Consider the following 21,139-nt stretch of genomic DNA (forward strand, 5'->3'; position numbering starts at 1 on the left):
ATGTCTTTGTTTAAAAAACTACGCCAATTCCACTCGCAAATGTGGAAAAATCGCGAATCTCATTTTCAGAGATCTTTGAATACATTTGATTCATTTCCATTTCTCTCAATTCATGCGAGATCTGTTTTGACACTTTTCGCGGAACCAAGCTTCCTCTGAAAACTTATTTTCAAAGCCTTAAAACAAATCGGCTAGTAAATTATTATTTACGAATTTGTTTTATTTTTTTTCACAAAATTCAATTCAAAATTAAAAAAAATTGCAGTTATCGGAAGCGAATAGTCAAAATCACGAGAATCTGCCATTAAGAATCATCGATACATTTCAGGAAGCTATAAAAATTATCGACATATGTGCCATCTCTAGTATGCGCAAGAAATTGGCTGCAGCTGCAGGAAAAAAACGGAATTTGTTAGACCAGCAATTATTAAATTTAGTTTAAATCTGATGTGACTATACGAACATAGGCACATACTGTATATTTTATTATCCAAACGTGTTTTTTATGTTTTATTTTCAATAACTGACGCGCGCTTGTGCAGAGAAAAGTGGCATGTGGTTTTCGTTTCGATTTTAGTGTGAAACCAGCCACAACACATCGAAAAAATAAAATGGCAAACACATGCACAACTACAACAAATGTAGGTATTATCCAGCTACAACATTGTGCTGGACATGAAAATTCAATAATTCGTGCATTGTGATAACTAGCTTAAGGTTACATTACGAAAAATATAGCAAAGTAAAATTATGATATATTAGTAACATTCACACACTTATGAATGAGTGCGCGAGTGCTGAGCAAATGATGACAGTGTTTTATAATCGCGCATTTTTTAGTGGGCGCGCTCCTCGGACAAACACAAACACACACACACGCAGACAGACACGCATAGGCATACGCATAACACATTCCTGCACCCACACAGCCCATTTTTGACCTCCCCTACGGAGCAGCAGCATCCCCCATTCCAAGCTGTTGGCCAGCTGATTCACGCTCAGGCCTTTTTGCAGTGCATGCGGAACTCTTAAAATAAATTTGTTTCACAAATTACAACGGTGTCGTCTAATGACCCTGCCCCACTGACGGCGGCGACGGCAACGACGACGACGTTGTCATCTAGCAGCGCTGCTTATATAAGTGTACGATAAATGTTTGTGTGAGTGCGTATGCCAAAAAAAAAAAAAAAAGAATTGAGTATACCGTGAAAGCAGCCCGAATTGCAAACAATTTAAGCACCACAATTAGAAGCCAACAAAAGGAAACAAAACTTTAACCAAATTGTTTTTTCTTTTTTTTTCTTTGTATTTTTATTTTTTTGGCAAGCATCTCCAACGCTGCAACCATTGACGCCGCGCACGCCTTTGGCTTTCAAATTTATTTTAGAGCATTATGCCATCCATCCATTTAGTTTCGCTAACAGCAGGCGCTGGTAACGCGCGCTTAACAGTGGACAGTGGACAATAACAGTACAATAAATGTTTCGAGCTGGAAAAGCGAGAACAAAAACAGTAACAACAACAACAACAACAGCAAGCAAAAGCAATTTGCTATTTTTTCAATTCCGTTTCATTTGCTTCGCTGTTGGCATCGCCGGCTTCCATTCACATTCACAAATTAGTTGCTGTTAAGTCTGTTTGTCATATGTGTGTCTATATGTAAATTTTTGCTCTCTTATTACGCAATGCAGTTGCAGTAGCAACTGCGCGAAAAGCAATCGCCAAATTCGCGTGCTGTTATCGCAATTATCGAAAGCGTTGTGTGCTTGATCAAGCGACGACGGTCAGGGAATACCTTGGCTTTGTACTTTAGTGTTTGCTGGCTTATCATGCTGCAGGCGTCGTTGTCTCTGTCGACGTCGACGTCGCCGTCACATGCTTCCATTCGACGGCCTTTGTGCGTCAGCGCCATCGACTTGCCCTGGAAAGTGCTGAGCGGCTGTAGTGCAGTTTTTCGCCGCGGTTTTGCTTCCTTCGGCGACATTCTGACTTCGCTTGTTCGCTTTTAATGTTTTGTTTACAGTTTAATTACATGTTGTTGCCTCCGCTTTCGCCTTCGCCCCGTTGCGCATTATCGCTGCGCTTGCGAGACGTAGAGGTTGCCGCGATACGTATACGCCGCGATTGGCACGTAGTCTGTCTGTCTGCTTTTGGCCATCTCTTTGACTCGCAGCTCTTAAATTTGAGGCAACAGCTGTTACCAATTGAGCTCGAGTTCTCTTCGCGCTGAAGACTAAGACAAAAGTCGAGTGGGTGAAGCAAAATCAGTTAGCGCTTGATAATGGTAAAGAGTGCATGGTCTAAATTGTGGGAAGAAACTAAATTGAAAATTTTGAAAAAGCTGATCACTTTTATTTAATTTTCCCAATAAATATAACAATAACTGTTATACGCAAAACTGTTATCATTTGTAACGGTATCCGATATGGAATCTGCCCGACTGCGGCCTGTAAAAATATGTGATAAATTAACGCGAAAATCCTTTGACGTTCACTAATATTTATAGTATTAATAATCATCGCTTTGACGTTGACTTTATCGGCGGACCTGAATGGCAGATAAGCGCTTCATAACGAAAACGCGCCCAGTTAGGTGCTAGGTGTTAACTAGTTAGTTAGTTTCATGTGCTTGCAAGTCAATTAATAAGCCAGTTTACATTTTATTTGCAGCAGATAAACTGACTGGATACTGACGAGCCGAACGGCGGTTATCAAGAAGCCACATCTATAATTACAATATAAGAAGTTGCAAACATTTATGCTATCCGCAACATTGGGGGCCAATGGCGGCCCAATGCCGCTCAGTCCCTCGGCGCAGGCGACGCTCAGCAAGCATTTGCCCAAGCTCCAGACGAAGCGTCTCATGCAACAGGCGGCGGCGTCGACGGCGGCCAACAAACCACAGACCGCCGATGCCAGTTGCTTAACTGGTAAGTTGTGTAATTATTTGTACTGTTTGTTAAGCGTTTGCTAATGTATTACTTTATCACACAAACACACAGATTTGTGCAGCAGCGAGAACTTGCCGGAGGTGGAAATATTTTCATTGCTGGAGGAACAAATACCCAAATATAAAGTACGAAATGATTTCCTCACCGATTTCTCGGGCTATGCGAATGAGGATTGGTTTGTGCCAGCCCCAGCGCTGACAATTCCAGTCGAGGGTCTCGGCTTGACCAAGGAGCAGACTAGAGAGTGCCTCAACTATTTTCGTGAGTACCTTTTTTTATCAATATTATTACACCTTAAGATACCCAAGCAAGTGTCTACGCTATAAATAGTTACAGCGTCAGTTTAAGTATTTATCAGCACTGGGCATGAAAAGCCTATTGTACACTTCCCATTAACCCCTATATGAATCTATATATATATACCCTTTTCTTCTAGCCCAATGGCTATAGTTATACAATAGCACTTGGGTGTACATCAGGGAAAAAAATCAAATGAGAATGTGCGTGGCATCATCTTGTTTTAAAATCGCCTTTGTGTGATTTGTTTTTAAGTTTTATTCATTTTTAAATATCTTAAAAATTGTTTATCTGTTTCGCTTGAAACAAAACGCAATTTTCTTTTATCTGCTCGACGCAAAGCAGATAAAAATAAATTCTATATGTATTCCATTTCGGTCATATTGACGCCAACAAACTTGTGACAAATTATTATTTGTGTCTTGGCAGAGTCTGCAAAGAATTTGACATATACATACTTTTTTTTTGCAATTATACTCTGAAAATATAAACTAGTTTTTATCATAGTACAATGTATGTATTTGATAATTATTTAAAAAACGCGCCAAGTTTCGCGTCCTAATACAACACTTGTTCTTAGTGTGGCAAAAACTCCATACTGATATTGTTATTTGAAAATTTAAAAAAAATGGGTTAACATTTAGTTTCTATTTTATATTCATCAATATTCGTCTGTGTTAATATTAGACTTAATCAATTTATTGCTACTCAAGTTGAATCTTATAATTGAATGCATGTATCACACACGAAGTGTCAGCTCAAATGTGTCCATTTTAGTGTGAACGGCGTTGGTCACACTGATTTTGCCATTCACCTCAACGTTTGGCATTCACACAACGCACAGCTGTTTTTTCTTTTTGGAGCATTCGCCAGCAGATGGGGGCAATTGTCCGCCTTTGTCATTCCGCGTGCGTCGTCGTTGTGTGTGCATTTCAAAAGAGTTTGCCAAGCTACGGCGACGCGCCGCATTAAATGAAAAGTGCCAAAAGAAATTCGTAAGCGTCGTACGCGTTTTCTTGTATATGTATTTTAAAAATATACACACGTTGACATTGGGCCAAAAATTATGTCGGCCTGCTAAAATGATTCGGCGTGTGGCAGTGAAACACAGTGTGTGCGTGCCCCAAAATGCATAAATAAATTGTAAATGCCAAAATTGAAATAATTCAACAAAAAAGTGAGGCACCGAGCCAGCCCAAACATATTTGCTATAACTGTGTTATTTACTTGTGCAAAAAAAAAAAAAAAAAAAAAAAACAGCAGCTAAACGAAACATTTGGAATTTCTCCAAGTGCCTCGCCTGCCGACTGGCGTCATGCAACTGAATTTATTTTTAGGACAACTATACGCACACAGCAACAACAACTGAGAGCTTTGTGAATTATGAAGAGACCAATTTGTTTGCTGGTGTGTGTACAAATTCAATGAATGGGGTCGCAATTCTCTGTGAGCCAGTATAGAAGTTGTAATTCATATCAGGGCATGGGCAAGGCCAACGTCTGTTAGCTTAACATGCTTCGAGTTGTATTTCTGGATGCCATTCAATGTTTCCCATTTGCCTGTTGCCGTTTACATAATCGTTTTTCCATGTGCCGCTATTCTGTCTCGTATATGTTGTCTCCGTCTACAGCTGATAAGCTGAAGCGCTCAACAAAGTCGTCGTCTATCGGAATTTACCGTATGTCTGTCAGCTGTTTGGTTCGTTCGTTCATTTGTTTGTCCATCTCGTTTACCGTTGCGCACTTCAAAATGCCGCTTATCCAGTGCCAGTTCCAGTGTCACTTCCAGTTCCAGATGCTTCTGTGTAGCTGATTAATAATTATCAGCAATATTGCTGCACTGCTCTGCCGTATATCGCATCAATCAGACGCTCTTGTCACCTGCTCGTGTGAGTTTATCTTTGCGTTTAACAGCAAAAAAAAAAAAATAAACGCGTTCCGTTGGTTACTCATCAAGAGAATAAACCGCAATGCAAGTCGGTGTTCTTGGCTATTAGGCACGTTAAATTGCCGATCATTTCCCCCAGACCTAGATAGTTGGCCATTTTATTGGTGTTAAGCTGCCGGCGGACAGCGGCAAACAATGCGCAAAGTGGCAAAAATTTATGTCAGCTCTGTGTGTGTGTTTATGTTTGGCTATAATACGGATTATGTCCGTGGGGCCCGCGAACATCTCTTTGTCAAACACAAATAAATGACGGGTAACGATGTGACACACTTTAATTACGTCATTTCACAACACTAAGACTCGAGCGAGCCAACGGTCTGCCATGTTGTGCCTTGTTGTGTGTGTGTGTGTGTGCGTGCTCTACTCTGTGTCACTGGCCTATTGATTAGGACATTCACATAGCGGGACGCAATTACGAGCATAAATTGTTGCCTATGTTATAAGTCAACACACATGCACTTATCCCACACTGAACTTCCTTATTAGTGTTGGCTAGCGCTTGTCGATGCAGTGCTCCATTTTGCTGTTTGTCCATATGTAGAAGTATTTAATTGCGGCTAACTTTTGCAAATAATTAATTACCAACAACTTTTTGTGAAAGTTGATGTGAACCAAAAACATCAAAATTACAACGTTTGTCTTATTTAGCTGCTACTTATTGCCGTTTTCATTTCAATTTCGCGTGCGAGCGATTGATTGGCATTTTTTTTTTTTTCATTTTTATTTTATTTTGATATTTGCTTTTTTTTTTTTATTAGCTTATATTGTGTGTGTTTTTTGTTGTTATTTATTCAGCTGTCTTTACATAATTGCAACGCCGCCGGGCGTTTAGTTTGTCAATCAGCCAATTAGCCCATCAACCTAGGCGATTCTTAAGCCCCTTGATTGTTGCTTTTTATGCTTTATTATCAATGCGATAACGAATTTTACATTTACCAACTAATTTCGCCAACGTATGAATGCGTGTGTGCCCCTTTATAGTCGAGGCTTACCCTTAAAGCTTGATTCATAAAGTTGTATACATATATAATTCATTTGCGAGACATACGCCATTTGCATGTCGATGAACCACAATTCATGATGCCTTTCAATGTACTCTGCTTTCTGTACCCTCTCTCTCTCTCTGTATTTGTTGGTAGTATTAATAAGTATTATAGGTATTTAATTCTAAGAAATAGTTTTTGTTTTCTTTCAATTCAAATATCACTCCTTGCATTTATTATTTATTAAGCTTATGTAGCTTACATATTTGTTTTCTTTATTATTTATATTTTAATTTGTAGGGTATTCAAAGAGTTTATAAGCATCTCTTGCTTGTGCATCTCTAACTGTGCTGTTGAGTCATTTGAGTTTTTAGCGTGCCGTGATTGCCTTACAAATTTTTATATTAAATATGTGACGTTCCGAGACTGTTGACGAGGTATTATACATAAACATACTTAATAAAATAATCCATAAAAAATTTTGCGCTTAAGTTTTTGTTCATGTTTCTACTATATTTAATTGAGGGTTGCAGCTTTTGGAAAGAAGTATTATTTTAAAGCGGGCAAAAGAAAACAATATTATGTTTTTGAGGTCAGTTTATTATCACATATGAATTGTTTGAGTCATTATCAGTTTGGGTTAGATCTCATTTCGTCAGTTTACAAATTTAGTGTTGTAAAAGAAATTGTAAGAGAATAAGAGAAATCCTTAATATATTTGAAACTTAGAAGAAGTTTCTGAAATGAATCCAAAAATATTGGCGACAATAAAAAAAAGGGTAGTTCACGTGGGGGTCTACATACCCTTTCCTTTATAAAGACTTTTCGTTTTAATAGCTTGCGTGACGAAGAGTTATCCGTGGACTGTGATTTGTTTAGCTTGAATTTTTTAATTTTTTTTCTCATTTTGTGCTGGTCATCTCTCACCTGAGCAGTTTATTTGGCACAAGCTAACGGCTGTTTGTTTCTAGCTCAGCTCAATTTTCTTTCACTCGCCCGACCATAAATTATGATCTGATAGTTATTAGGCGCAGCTTCAGCCTTCAGCACATGCTCTTAACTTAATGTTGCATCATTTCCCCATGCTACATTCCGATGTTCCACGTTCTACGTTCACCTGGTCATTATTACATCCTCTGCTCTGTCTAGACCTGTTCTATGCTGCAGCCCACACAGAAGGAAAGTGCTGGCCATGGCCAGGGGTGAGGCGCTTCTTTAATGCTGGCTGCTAATTTGTAAACTTGTTTTGTTGTTCGACATTTTCCTAGTCGCCAGCTCTAACTATTTCCCAGGGCCGGATTGCATTCCATTTAGTTAGTCGGTCGGTCCACTCTTGTGTGTGAAGTTGAGTTTTGGGTTTTGAAATATTTTCCATGCGCATTGTATGTAAATGTGGCAAAAAAAAAGCCAGTGTTATGTTGTTGAAATTAGTATTTTAATGCTAGACATTGGCCAAAAAAAAAAAATGAATGCATATTTCGACTACTCAGAAAGTGTTTTGATAAGCAAAAATAGACCATCGATAAGTGCGCTTTCCGATGAGACACAATAAAGATAATGTGCTTTTGATTAGTGAGTCAACTTAGTGCGAGACTTTAACTAAATGCGCAATAGCTATTGGTAGTAAGTGGAAGGACACTGACATTGCGTTTGCCAACACTGTCGGCGGCGCAGGCTCTTTTGTCGATTTAGACATTGTTGTGATAGTTGTGACAACTCATACACAACTATTTTGCATGCAAATTCTCGGCGAATTGTTGATTGTGCGCGAAACACAGACATTGGCTGGGGCTATATGCGTTTGCCAACACTGGCTTCGGCGCAGTGCTGCCACCGCGCCTAGCTCGATTTTGACAAATCGTGACAACTCAAACACAACTCTTTGGCAGGCCAACAAAATCAATTGCTGCATACAAATTCTCGGTGAATTGTTAATATTGTGCAAAAATAAAAGCTAACCACGAGCAAATCTTGTGTTCTAAATAAACCAAACAATGCGCTTGCAACCTAAACCTGCACCAACAACAGCAACAACATTAAAATGTCACTACTCAACAACAACAACAACGCTCTAAAGAGCAAGAATCTACAACAACAAAATCATGTGAAGCTGGCAGCACTAGCTCCAGTGCTGCCCATCATCAACGAGATGGTGCTGGAGCCGGAAGATCCGGATGATTATCAGCACAATTTTGCCGCTGGCCTTGAGCCCGAGCTGGACTTGCTGAACAGCACTTCAAAGCTGGCAAACAGCGCCAGCAACAGCTCCCTCTCCTCCAACTGCAGCTCCATGTGGACGACCACGTCGACGGAGTCGGAAATGACAATCAGCAAGCAGCCGTCGAATACGAGCAAGCACTTTGAGAACACGTACAAGCTGCTGGGCAAGCAGCTGGAGATCAATTGCCAGCGCACCGCGGACAAGCTGCAGCAGCTGGACCCACAGCTCGATAGCCTGGACAGTCTGAGCGGCTCCTGCGCCTCGATGTCCGCCATTGTCCATGGCACGGAGCCGGCGCCCACACGCCTCGAGCTCGAATTGGAGGCCGTCGAGCGCATGCGCATCATTGTCCAGCAAATGAAGAGCACACCCAAGGAGGCGACAGCGAACGCTTCCGCGCCGCTGCTGGCGCTGCTGCACGACTTTGCCGCCAAGGGTCAGCCCCAGGCCAAGGACGCCAGCACACCGGGCACGCCAGTTCCGAGTCCCATAACGGGCGCCCTGCCCGCGGATGGGCCCAACTTTGAGCTGCCAACGGAGCTGCTGCAAACGGCCAGCTCCTGGGAGCTCATGTACTACGCCTCCAAGAATGTCGATGGCCAGAATTGTCTGAAAGTTGTGCGCAGTCTGTTGACCAACAAAGGTAAGATTCAACCAATCCCTCCCAGGCCAAAAGAAAAAATGCAAAAAAAAAGTCACAAAGAGACCAAGAGAATCAGAAACAAATTTAAGAAAATTCTTTTCAATATATGATGGAAAATATAAAGCTAATTTTAAGTAATTAATTTCAATTAATTTTCTTTGTTCAAATTTGGCATCTACATCTTTCTAAATCAACAAGTTTTTCTTTGGGCTGTGGTTCATGCTAAAAACTAAATGTGTAACTTAGTCAGACCAACTAAGTCGTAGCACTTAAAATTTGTGGACATTTGGCTTAGACTGGCCTTTAAATAAAAAACCTGGTTATCTGTGAAGTGCAGTTGCAGTTACCTGTGCAAAAGCGCCTCGAGTCAACTTATCTTATCGCTTGTTTTATATTTGTTGTTCGATTAATGTTTTCTCAATTTATTTTAGTTTTTTACGATTTTATTTGTTTTACTTTGTGTTTTTTTTTTTGTGGTCGACGTGTGAACCAGCACGACAGCAGTTTTTCGCATGTTTCATTTTTTTGTTTATCTCTAATTCCCATTTGTTTGCAAGAATTTCAGACTTTGTGTTTGTTTTATTTTTTTTATGCCCTGAACCCATTGAAAATGGGTGAAAAGCAGGGTATAATGTATTTGTGCAAATGTATGTGTCAGACAGAAGAAAGCATCTCCGAACCCATAAAGTATATATATATTCTTGATCTGCGTCAATAGCCAGTTCGATCTAGCCATGTCCGTCCGTCAGAAGCTATAAGAGCTAGAAACTAGGTCTTCCTGGTGCCTGCGCAGATCGAGTATGTTTTCGATAATCGATAACCGTTTTCAAGCAATCGATACAATTCGATAACGACATTTTTTCTTTTTTAAAATAGGGTAAATATTAAGAGCAAGAGTCATCTAACTTGATATGTTGCTTCTAGAATAGTATAGTATCATTGGGGTTCAGGGTATTCCCTAGTCGGGAACTCCCACCCACTTGTTTATGTGCTGTTTCTTTTAATAAATCCCGCCGTAGTCTTGTTGATATTTGCACAAATCGTTATCAATTTTGGTACAAACACATTTATATATATAAATAACAGCTTTTAGCAAGTTAATTTGAAAAACTATTAATGCTTTGACCAAAAGCACATGATCTCATCTTCTAAATCGCAGTTTAAGCTTGCTTCATTAGGGCTTGCAAGTTTCTGCTTATGGCTGCGTTTTTTTTTTCGGCTCAGGTGCTTCAGATATGACTTGCTGATTATTCCGGCTAAGTTGCAAGCGAAGCTGCAGATCATTGTTGCTTTTTGTTTTTTGTATCTATCTATTAGCAATGAATTGGACAATGCCACAAAGCCCTTAGTTCGACATTTGCAATGGACATCAAATTCAAGTCTAAAGTCATTAAATGAATAGTTTAATGACCGACGATAATTAACGGAACATTACCTGTCATTTTAGTTGCTCGTAAATCGCTTTTCTAATTTAGTCAAGAAAAAATAGGCATAAAAGATTATGTGAGGAACTATTCCCATGGTCCGAAGACTATTATCCAAACTCTTCTATAAAAACATATTTAGACGAGAACTAATTGTGTTTTCACGCTTTATTTTCGGGTCCAAGGCACGTGCTATAAAGTATTTAACAGATTAGCTAGACTGGAAACTTTTAAGCAAACCGAACAATTCTAAAAACTCGCACATTTTCGGCTCAATTTCTCTTACCTGTATTTCGTTGCGCTTGTGTGCCTAGTTTTCCAGGGAACTTTATTATCCTAATACACGGAAATTTACCCGCGACGAGTTCCTAAGTCTATATATGAATGGGATTAGGTTTAGGTAGGCCGATGCCGTTTTCCCTAATAAAAATAGGATATGAAAAATGATATATGACAGATAAATAAATAATCACAGCTTATTGTAAACCAAGTAAAAAGTTTTGGGAAATGCAAAAAATAATTGTAATATGTCTTACCCTAAAATTAAAAGATTTTTTTAAGTACAATATAGCTAAATAATTTTTCTACCGCCTCTTCCTATAGAGCTAGCATAGTGAAGCTGGTAAATGTCGGGGTTGGTCAAGATAACTTGATAAAAAGATTTTCATAGAACTTAATTTACGACCGATCGTTTCTCTTTATATCCGTCAAACCTCTTAAAGGGTATGAAAAAGTTCATATTAGTTCTTATATCTTGCCGAGGGTATGTGAGCGATAGATTTGTTTACGCTGGCAATGCTATCAGGTTTCTCTCACTCTCTGTCTGGTGGATGCCAACTTAACAGAATAGCCGCAGTTTGTACATAACAGAGCAATAACAGCGCATTGGTTGGCTCTCTTTACGTGTGGATGTCATCTTTGGTGGTGGATTCCAATGCAGCCAACAAGACCCACAGAAAATAAAATTCACTCTGAGCGTTCGTCGTGTATCTGCTAATCCGCAAATTACACAATTCGTGCCAATTGTAATGCTTAAAAGACTCGAAAGTATTGTCAAAATGTGAACGAGAATTTCAATCAGTGCTCTGTTATATTTTCGTAAATAAAAATCAAACAAGAGAAGCGCGCTGTTTCGATAAAAATTGCGAAAAGAAAAAACGTAACCCTCCTCTGGGCCGTCTAACAACAACAAGAACAACAACATTTATACTCGAACTGTGTGCTTGTGTATTGCGAAGCGTCTGTGCATGTGTGCGTGTGTGTGCGTCAATCTCTCAACTACGTTGCTCCGTCACGAGTTTGGAGCGCCGTTTGCTGCCCGTCTGGCGTATTTTTTTTTTTGTATACTCTAGAATTCAGTTGGAAGTTTTAGCATTCGTTAATGTCTCACAACCTTTGGACTGGCCACAGCCTTGTGGCTATTGTGATTACCAACTGTGTTGTTGTTGCTGCCGCTGCCCAGTGAAGTGAAACCCTCGTGAAGTTCGCTGCCGAAAGTAGCGAAAAACCAAAATCTGTTTGGATATTTTTAGCACGTGAGTTTTGACCATCAGCGTATATTTATTATTCGTATTTCCCGTAGAACCGGCAGCTGTTGTTGTTGCATTAATTTTCACCAAACATTCATGCTGCTCTTCCTTTCACTCGCTCTGTCTTAGGGAAAACGCCTTTTACTTCCAAGCTGAGCGTTGCAGCCTGCAGTTGCCTGCTGCGCTGCCTCTGCCTCTGCCGCTGCAGCTGTCCGTTTCTCTGCCTCAATCCGCTCTGCTGTTAGTGTATGTGTGTACGTCGCGTTTGCAAGAAGTGGCTTTGAATTTGAGAGTTTTAAAGTTGCGCTCATGGCTATAAATATACATAAGTAATTCCAAAATCTGGTTTAAAAGTTCAAACTAGATTTTTACATTGAAACCATTGCGCAAAAACGATATTTTGCGCACATTCAGCGTGCGCTGAGTGGGCGGCAGAGAGCAAGAGAGCGAGAGAGCGCGCGTGAGCGACTGTCTCATGACAGTCTCAGTTTCTCTGGTGACTTCAGACATTTCACATTAATTTAGTAATTCATTTAAGTGTTTCGTCTGTAATTGGCGATGCGGTTGCAGCTTAAACTAAAAAAGAAAGAAAGAAAATTATAAAAATAGCAAAACTCATGTGACATACGGAGAATAAACAACGAACGCAACCCCCAAAATGCCGCTTGAGTTCTAGACTCAAAATACAGGCTACAACAACAACAAGAATAACATCAACCACCAGCTAGAAAAACCAAATGCTTTGGCAGCAAAAATTTACAATGAGACTTTTCATTACATAATACGAAAGAGAAAGCAAAGCTATAAAAGAACGCAACAGATTTAAATATTTTATAAAAAGAAATTCAAAGAATGTTAAAACTGCTGCAGCGTAGCTAAGGAAGTATTAATAACAATAACAATAAAGACTAATTTCGGCCATGACACACGTAAACAATGCCGAAAACGCAGCAAAGACAGACGCGGCAATAGGGTGTCAATTGCGGCCTGCTGTCAATGTGGCGCCTGCTGCCGGCGACGACAGTGTGCATCGATTTTTAGCCACTGAAGAGAACAACAGCAGCTGCTCTCATGTGGATGCTGTTGTTGATGCAACGGCAAAGAACTGCCTAGAGGAATGCTCGTTTGTTGCGTGCCAAACGAGAGCGACGAGCGATGGTTGGCGCGATAACTTCTGCATTACTGAAGATGAACTTGAGTACGAAGATGAACTCGAGCTCTCAGCAGGTTGTAGTGCAACAACAGCATCGACGTCAGCAGCGACGCCAGCGCATGAGTATGGTCTGGTGGGCTTTGGGTTGGGAGAGCGAGAGCAGCAGAATGAGCAATTGCTTATGGAAGGTATTCTTGTTTTGGTATTTTTTTTGTTTTTTTTTTTTTTAATTACGCAACGATCCTGCAGCCCTATCAAATCGATATGTCGATATTTAAAGCCAGCCAATCAGCTATTGATTTTGCATCCCTGGTAATTCGATAACTTAAGTCTGATGCACAGATTTAATGTTAATTCGATGATAATTGTCAAAGTATTCAATTTCATATATTTAACTTATTTTGATTGCGATTCAAATGTTATCTAATCATTTTAATTTGCCTTGCAGTTCTATGTGGTAACCGTGTTAGCCAGATGACTCGCGCCTACGATGATATTGAAGCCGTGACGCGTCTGTTAGAAGAGAAGGAGAAGGATTTGGAGCTGACGGTGCAAATTGGAAAGGAGCTGCTCACGCAAAATAATGCATTGGAGGCGCGTGTTACGGATCTGGAGACAGATCTAAAGTCCGCCAACGATGATCGCGCCCAGCTGCTGCACGAGCTGCACAAGAAGAATGAACTGATTTCGGTGCTAACAAACGACGCGGACGATGGAACCGATGCGGGCAAGTTGCTTAGTTGATAAGTTGATAAGGCATATAAATTAATAGTGAACTATTTTGGGCAACCTATAGACACGCCTACCATGTCCAAATCAATAACCCTGGACCTGCTGCAGAAGAAGGTTAACTCCTTGCTGGATGAGAATAAGACACTTAAGAGCGAGGCTACGCAGCTGGCGCACCAGACAGATGAGGTGGAGGAGCACGAGCGACGGCTGATGGCGGATATAAGTGCCCAGCTGAACGATGCCAATTCGCAGTATGACAATATCAGTCTGGAGCTGGAGCGACAGCGCGAGGAGAACCGATTGCAGCACGAACAGATTGTCAGCCTGACGGCTCGCCTGGCGGAGGCGGAGATGCGTCTGCATCAGTTGACCCAGGACAACGACGAGCATCTGTCGCTGCTGCATGTTACCAAGGAGAATCAAAATGCGCTCGCCCTCGAGCTGGTCGAGTTCAAACAGCGCTATGAAGAGGTGCTTGCGCTGCTGCACTCTGCCCAGGATCAGCTGAAGCAGCAACGTAAGCGCTCGCAACCGCAGGCCCGCAGCTCGTTCCTGGGCGGCCTGGGCACGAACGGTGCCGCGGCTGCTGTCGCTGTCGAGTCACTGCAGTCGGAACTGATGGAGTCGTCGCTGTACTCGGAGAACAGCCTTGACTCCGGCATATCGGGTGATAGCCAGCGCTGTGCGGACCGCATTGGTCGCATGATGTCGCAGCTGCCCGGTGGCATGGCGGCCAGTCTTGGCTCGAGCAGCATATACGGCCCGCCGCCATACCAGCGGGCCTTCGACACGGTGCGCTGCGCCAGCAAGAGCGGCAACTACCTGGACAGCGGTAATGTGTCCATGACTCAGTTGGGCGCCATGTCCATGAGCAGTGCCTCCGGGCCGCGCATGGCCTCAATGGCCTACCCGGCGGGCTCCTATTATCGCGGTGCTAGCGGCGGCAGCAGCAACTCGCTGGGCCTGAAGACGCTCTCAAGTGAAAGCCTTAACTCGCAGTCGGACGACGGATATCCGGCGCAGCCATCAGGTGTGCCTGGCGCCCCCGGTGCCAAGGAGCTGGAGGCGGCTCTCAAGCGTCTCACGCCCGCCGAGGTGTTGGCTCGTCGTGCTATGCTCTCATATGCGCCAGCCGGCACTTACAATTACGATGAGCCCGCACACGGACGAAGCGGAGTTGCGGCGGGCGGCCAAGCCGCTGGCCTAACATTGCCCATGGGTGTACGCACGCCGGACAGCATCATGTCCACGGGTTCGGGTTCGTCTGGCCTAACGACGCATCAGTGGCGTCTGCCAGAGAAACTGCAGATTGTCAAACCCATGGAGGGCTCACAGACGTTGCATCATTGGTCGCGTCTGGCCACGCCCACGCTCAGTGGTCTGCTGGAGGAGCGACCGGGCGTGACCATACGCGGCGGGCGTGGTCTCGACGATCTGGGCATGCAGGTGTACACGCTATCCGACGTGGAGGAGGACGTCAGCGATGAACTGGGCCTGGGCAAGCAGTTTGAGGCGCCTGGCTGCACCTACACGTACACGAACAGCATGGTCATGCATCCGGATGATGGTTTCGTCAACGACCTGTCCTTCCTTTCCCAGTCGCAGATGTCCTCGCGCATGGCCTCCACATCGACATCCAGACAGCCAAGGTAAGACCCTTGATCATGTTATTCTTGCATTTGGTTAAATGTATTTTTCTTCGACTTTAAATAGTTGTCCGGCTACGCCACGCGCCGGGATGTCGCGCAAGAACTCCTGCTCCACGTTTTCGGTCAACTTGGGCCTGGCTGGCATGTTGAATGAACGCGGCATTAAGGCGGTCACGCCCAGCGCACTTAATACGCCCGCCGGGCCGAACTTTTCGCCGACCGTGACACCCTGCAACAGTCCGGAGGGTTCGCCGCCGCGTGCCCAGTCGCCGGAGCCGTTGTTCGGACTCTTGTCCTCGGGCGCAGATTTGATAAAACGCAAATTGGTGGGCCCCAGTGATCTGCAGCTGCAGCGCAGTCTGAGCAAACAGCAGCACCAGCAGAAGGTGATGTTGTCGCACCTGGAGCGTCGGGCTCTGCGTTCGCTCAATCTGATCGAGAAAGTGGAGAGCATCGGCCTGGAGAACATTATCAGCGCACAACGCGGTCTAGGCACGGGCATCGCCAATCGCAGCAGCTCCCCGCTATCGCAACTGAGCAGCAGCAGCAGCAGCGTCGCCGGCGACAGCCTCCAGAGTTTGCACACCAGCAGCAACAGCATCGTCGACGACATCCACTTTGATCGCGCACAAATTAAGGGCGTGCTGCATCGCGGCCTGAAATCGCCGACGCCGGCAGCCACAACGACGGCCACAAGCATGGCCGCCAGCAGTGTCACCAGCAGCGCCTACAACAGCGAGGATAGCGATGATCAGGGTATTGTGCTGCAGCGGAAGTCCAAAACAAGCTCGGCGCCAACTGCGAAAATGGCAAATTCTGCTGCGTCGGTGGCGGCTGTGGAAGTCTCGGCAACTGCCAGCGAAACACGGCTGAAGCAAATGCAGCGCCAAAAGTCGCGACGTAACCTTAAGAACGGCATGGCCGCCCAGCGACCCGATCTGGGCACCATTGCGGGTAGCGGAACCTCCAGGCGCGTACGTCCAGATCTTGGCAAGGTCTCGGACACCAGCAGCAGCGGAGCAGGCACAAGTGACGCCAAGAGCAGCGACAATGAGTCAAAGACGGCTCCACAGAGCATCACCCAGGCATTTGTGGGTTCGGTTAGTTCCTTGTTGTTTGGCCGCAAGGGAGGCTGGCTGTAAACACAACAAACCACACACACACACACACACACACACACACACACACACACACACACACACACACACACACACACACACACACAGATACATTTAGACATACTACATATACGTATGCAAGCAAGCTCTTTAAAGCTAAACGCGCCTAAGCATGATTTCATGAGGCAAGCGAAATAATTATAGTTCGCAGCAAAACCACACGCAAAAAGGGTTTTAAGTTAGTCGCCGCCGCTGCCGCCATTTTGTTGTTGACTGTCGACGTTATGCAACACTGGCCACGTGGCCCGCTGTCTTAGTGTTTGTAGCTGTGATTTGTAAATACTTGTAGTAAAATGTTTAAATTTAGTAGTTTATTATTAATTAAATATTCACTTGTTTTTGCTTGTGCAACGGCGGAAAATTTGAACAGCAACAGAAGCAACAGAAACCCAGCATATCCTAATATGGTCGTCAGCAAGATTAACTATATATACTTATATATATATATATATTATTTTTGCCAATTTTGTATTTATTTTCATGTATGTGTTTAATTACGATGCGTAGAATATTAATATTTTATTTTCTCGATAATTCTCTGTATAAACTGAAGAGCGTGCGATAAGCAAATGTACATAAGAATATTTAATTGAAAGTGGACTCGCAAAAAGGTATATATATTTTTTTACACATGTATATATATAGTTTACGTTTTTGCTTTCCACTTGCCGACTCTTACGTATATCACAAAATCCAACACTGTCTTTTTACTGCTTACATATTCGGTGCTTTTTGTGCAGCCATACAAAAAAAAGGGATAGAAAAGTATGTCCCAATATAAACAATTTGTTTCTAGTCTTTACTTACGACTCTGTTCTCTCGTTTGGCTATGCTCTAACAATTTTCGATGCATAGCTTCTAAATGCAGTGCACTAAACAGGGTGTAATAAACATTTACTTTAATATTCTAGTTTTACATTTGAACAACTAAATTTTGAGGTGAATTAACAGCGCTGTTAGCTAACATTCGGAACACATGTTACTAGATCACCTTTGGCTAACGGCGTCTGCGTTCTGTTAATGGAGTTTCTATCACAAAAAACAATTGAGAAAAAATTTGGTATACTTTGTATTATATTATTACTTTTATTTTGGAGACATGCATATATCACAAATGAAGTTATAATAAAGAGCAACATATATTGACGAAATTTATTTATTTTTTTTTTTTAAACCATGTTTTAAGGAGTCTTATATCCAAAAGGAATGAGCTTCATTACTATTATCATAATAACTCTTAAAACTTGATTCAACTTTGGTCATAAATGGTGATGGATGTCAACTTATCTTATTAGACCTCTGTCCAGCTCGATGATTGTTTGAATCTTTTGAGATCTGTGATCCATCTTTTTTGTACAGACTCATAATATGTTTTATGATCATGTGTTAATAATTGTTGAGGGATTTTCAATACATGTATGTTGATTTGATTGTCTTCCGCTAGTTGAAGAGGGGTAAATCCATTATGAAAAATTAACTGGGAAGGAGCCCCAGATCCACTGTGTCTAATGAATGGAGAGGAATTAGGAAAGTTTATGCCCTTAATTTTAACGCCATAATTTCGGATCCTGGCAATTTGGGAGAATATCTCTTTCTTGTGGGTAGAAGAGAGATGATTTGATATTCTATAATATGGAACGTTTTGATTTTGAGTGTATTTTTATTTGAGCTAGAGCGAATGACCAGAAGTGATCAATTGATTGATAGAAGACAATAACTCCATAGTTTATGATTTTTTCTATCATCTCAAATGAGCTAAAATTGCCACTTGTACACAAAATTATAATATATCCAATTAAGATTCTAATAATTAAATGCTTTGTCAAATAATTTATTTTTGTGATTTTTCTATGTTTTTGAGAGAACTTTACAAGATGGGTATTTTTCCGACAATCAGTCAAATAATGTTGTGGAAAGCGATATTCTTTGTTTTTGTCAAAGAGAGTTGAACTAATATACAACAACGATAAAATTGTTTGTTTTTCATGCAGTTTTGATTGGAGAAACATAGTGTACTTAGAAGTGTGAGTATCCAATGATAAACACTGGGTACTGCCAATCAATTTTGTCTTTAGATTATCAAATCCAGGGGTTAATGAAAACGGCATATGAATGTGTGCGTTTGAGACATTGAAAAAATCACCAATATTAATTTTCCTCTTATCAACATCTTGTCTCATCCCGACTAAATAAACCTCTGTTGAGTTTTTTGACGAGAAAAAACTTCTAGAGATATATACATTCTGAAAGTGGGAACGAATCAATAAAATCTGATTTTTAAAGCTTGTCCAATTAGAAAAATAAGTCTTAAAAACCAAAAATGAGGTTTTTGAATAAAACGATATTTTAAGCAAATTTTTAAGCATTCTGATGGCTTTATCACTATTTTGCCAACCTCCCCCTTCTGCATCGCAAATAATTCCCCAAAGAGGCTTGTTAACACACTTAATGTATAAATTTGCATAATGAGGATGAGTCAAATCATTGATATACTGATAAGTGAATGTTAATCCAACCAAATATCCTCTTTCAATTGGACAACCTGCACAGCAAAAAGGATATTGGTTAACTAAAGCATTTTGGAATAAATTCGCCGTGTCTATTAAGGAATTATAAAAAACATTCACTTGATATACATATATCAATCAGCAATTTCGAAAAGCCTCCTGCCCCATCTCCAAAACATCCAATAGTCTCGTCATTAGATAGATGTACATCAAATGCTCTTAAAAGACTTACAAGTTTATATTGAGAGGTGGTAGGATAATTTAGATGTCCTTCTAAAGATATAGGGTTATGACTCTCTTGCGGCTTATTGGAAGATGACATAACAGTTGGAATTCCTACAAAATCATTGTTATATAAGATTTCTGATCTACATACAACTGGTAAATGTGAGAGAGATTTTCTTTCTAATCTATACAACGGGAAATTATAAGAAAAGGCAGGTAACTCAGATATCAATCCATCTGCTGTCTCAATTGAATGATAAATGATCAATGTATCAAGATATTGAAGGAATATTTTCATATTCCCAATGGAAATGAATTGAGAATATTTGGTGATATTTCCCTTTATTAAAGGGCGGAAATCAAAGGCCATTTGTGTATCCAGATTCTTCAAATCAGGTAAACATCTTTTTAGTAATAATATTAAATGATGATTCGGAATATTTGCTATATTCGACTTTTCTAAAAAGTCAGACCATATGATAGATATGATTAATGGATTACTATCTAGAGACACTTCTCCCTCCGTGAAAAATAACTTCCAGGACTTAAAATCATCATGTTCAAACATATCATTTTCAATCAATATCAATAACTGTAATAACAGACTCTTGATGCAGACTCCACAAGAATTCCTCGTAAATGTGGTTCTTAATGGGGGTCTGATATAATAGGGAGCACCACTTATAAAGTCTAGAAAGTTTGGATTTTGAAACCAAGAGGAAAAAATGCCAAAAACTATCGGTGGGATATGTTTTATAAAATGTAAAAATTCTTTATCCAATGATACCGTATTATCATTCAATATGATCTTTGATTCAAACTGTCTGGGAAAATAAAGAAACACTTTAATTCTACAAGTAGAGAGAAGAAGAATGTGATCGGATTTAGTTTAAATACCCATGATACTGGAAAAGTCCATCCTGATCTAGGGCTTAATTTTCCGTCTCCTATCTCTAGAGATAGCTGCCTGAATTTTATCATTGTCTCTTTAGCAGCACTCTTATATGACCTTAACATGTGATTATAATTTAGTTCTTTATTATGTTTTAAATTCAAATTAAATTCAGGATATGTACTTTGCAGCTTAAGGTTTTGTGCAATCTCTATCTTTTCCTCATTTATAGGAATTATACAATCCAGTCAATTCTGGTGCATATGATAGCATGTTGTTTGACAATCACAATTCAAAGATCTCATACTTGAAAACCATGAAGTCCCATAACTCATAGTTGCCTGGAAATGAAGGTTTACATTTACAGACCCTTTTGCATATGCAATAAATGTATCTGTTGCTAGAGATGAGAATGTCCCAAAATTGAACATCAATTCAACATTTCCTCCTCTGTTCACCGCATTGGATGCGAATCTATGTTCAACAGACCCGGATATTGCGGAATCCTCTGGATTTTAGAGTTCCGGGGGAAGATCAGTTACAGCAGAGAATAACCTCCCTATACATTTGGCAAGTTCTGACTCAAAAGAAGTTGCCCATCCAATTAAAGATTGGATTTTGGATGCTTTTTTCAATAAAGGAGAAGATGTTTTTGCAATTTTGTTCCCGTATGCCTTTACCTTATCTATTGTTCTTGAACCTATATAAGGAATGGCGACCCCTATTTGTTCTGCTTTGAACCAATCGTTATAAGGATATTGAATGGTCTGTTTCATAAGAATATAGCCTTTATCAGGGTTTGTATGATT

The 21,139-nt window shown here is 41.2% G+C and overlaps 1 protein-coding gene and 1 long non-coding RNA gene across 5 annotated transcripts; one reads left to right on the forward strand and one right to left on the reverse strand.

The window, feature by feature from the left end:
* Positions 1–368: 368 nt before the first annotated feature.
* Positions 369–17,857, forward strand: milt (trafficking kinesin-binding protein milt). Of its 4 annotated transcripts, XM_002057559.4 has the most exons (6): positions 369–641; positions 2,670–2,929; positions 3,002–3,211; positions 13,596–13,874; positions 13,944–15,528; positions 15,593–17,857. In XM_002057559.4, exons 2-6 carry the CDS (start codon positions 2,758–2,760, stop codon positions 16,668–16,670), a joined length of 3,324 nt encoding a protein of 1,107 aa, XP_002057595.1. In that variant the 5' UTR covers positions 369–641; positions 2,670–2,757; the 3' UTR covers positions 16,671–17,857. The 4 variants fall into 4 exon arrangements, with proteins under 4 accessions (XP_002057595.1, XP_015025233.1, XP_015025230.1 ...); XM_015169747.3 differs by lacking the exons at positions 369–641; positions 2,670–2,929; positions 3,002–3,211 and adding exons at positions 4,161–4,390; positions 8,067–9,041; XM_015169744.3 differs by lacking the exons at positions 369–641; positions 2,670–2,929; positions 3,002–3,211 and adding an exon at positions 11,444–12,000.
* LOC116651494 (uncharacterized) lies at positions 9,925–10,997 on the reverse strand. The gene is made up of 3 exons (XR_004304501.2): positions 10,752–10,997; positions 10,477–10,657; positions 9,925–10,422 (listed from the first exon to the last, which is right to left on the reverse strand). It is a non-coding gene; the product is annotated as an uncharacterized lncRNA (long non-coding RNA).
* Positions 17,858–21,139: the final 3,282 nt, after the last annotated feature.

Source organism: Drosophila virilis, chromosome 4 (assembly GCF_030788295.1).
Source record: "Drosophila virilis strain 15010-1051.87 chromosome 4, Dvir_AGI_RSII-ME, whole genome shotgun sequence".
Taxonomy (NCBI): Eukaryota; Metazoa; Arthropoda; class Insecta; order Diptera; family Drosophilidae; genus Drosophila; species Drosophila virilis.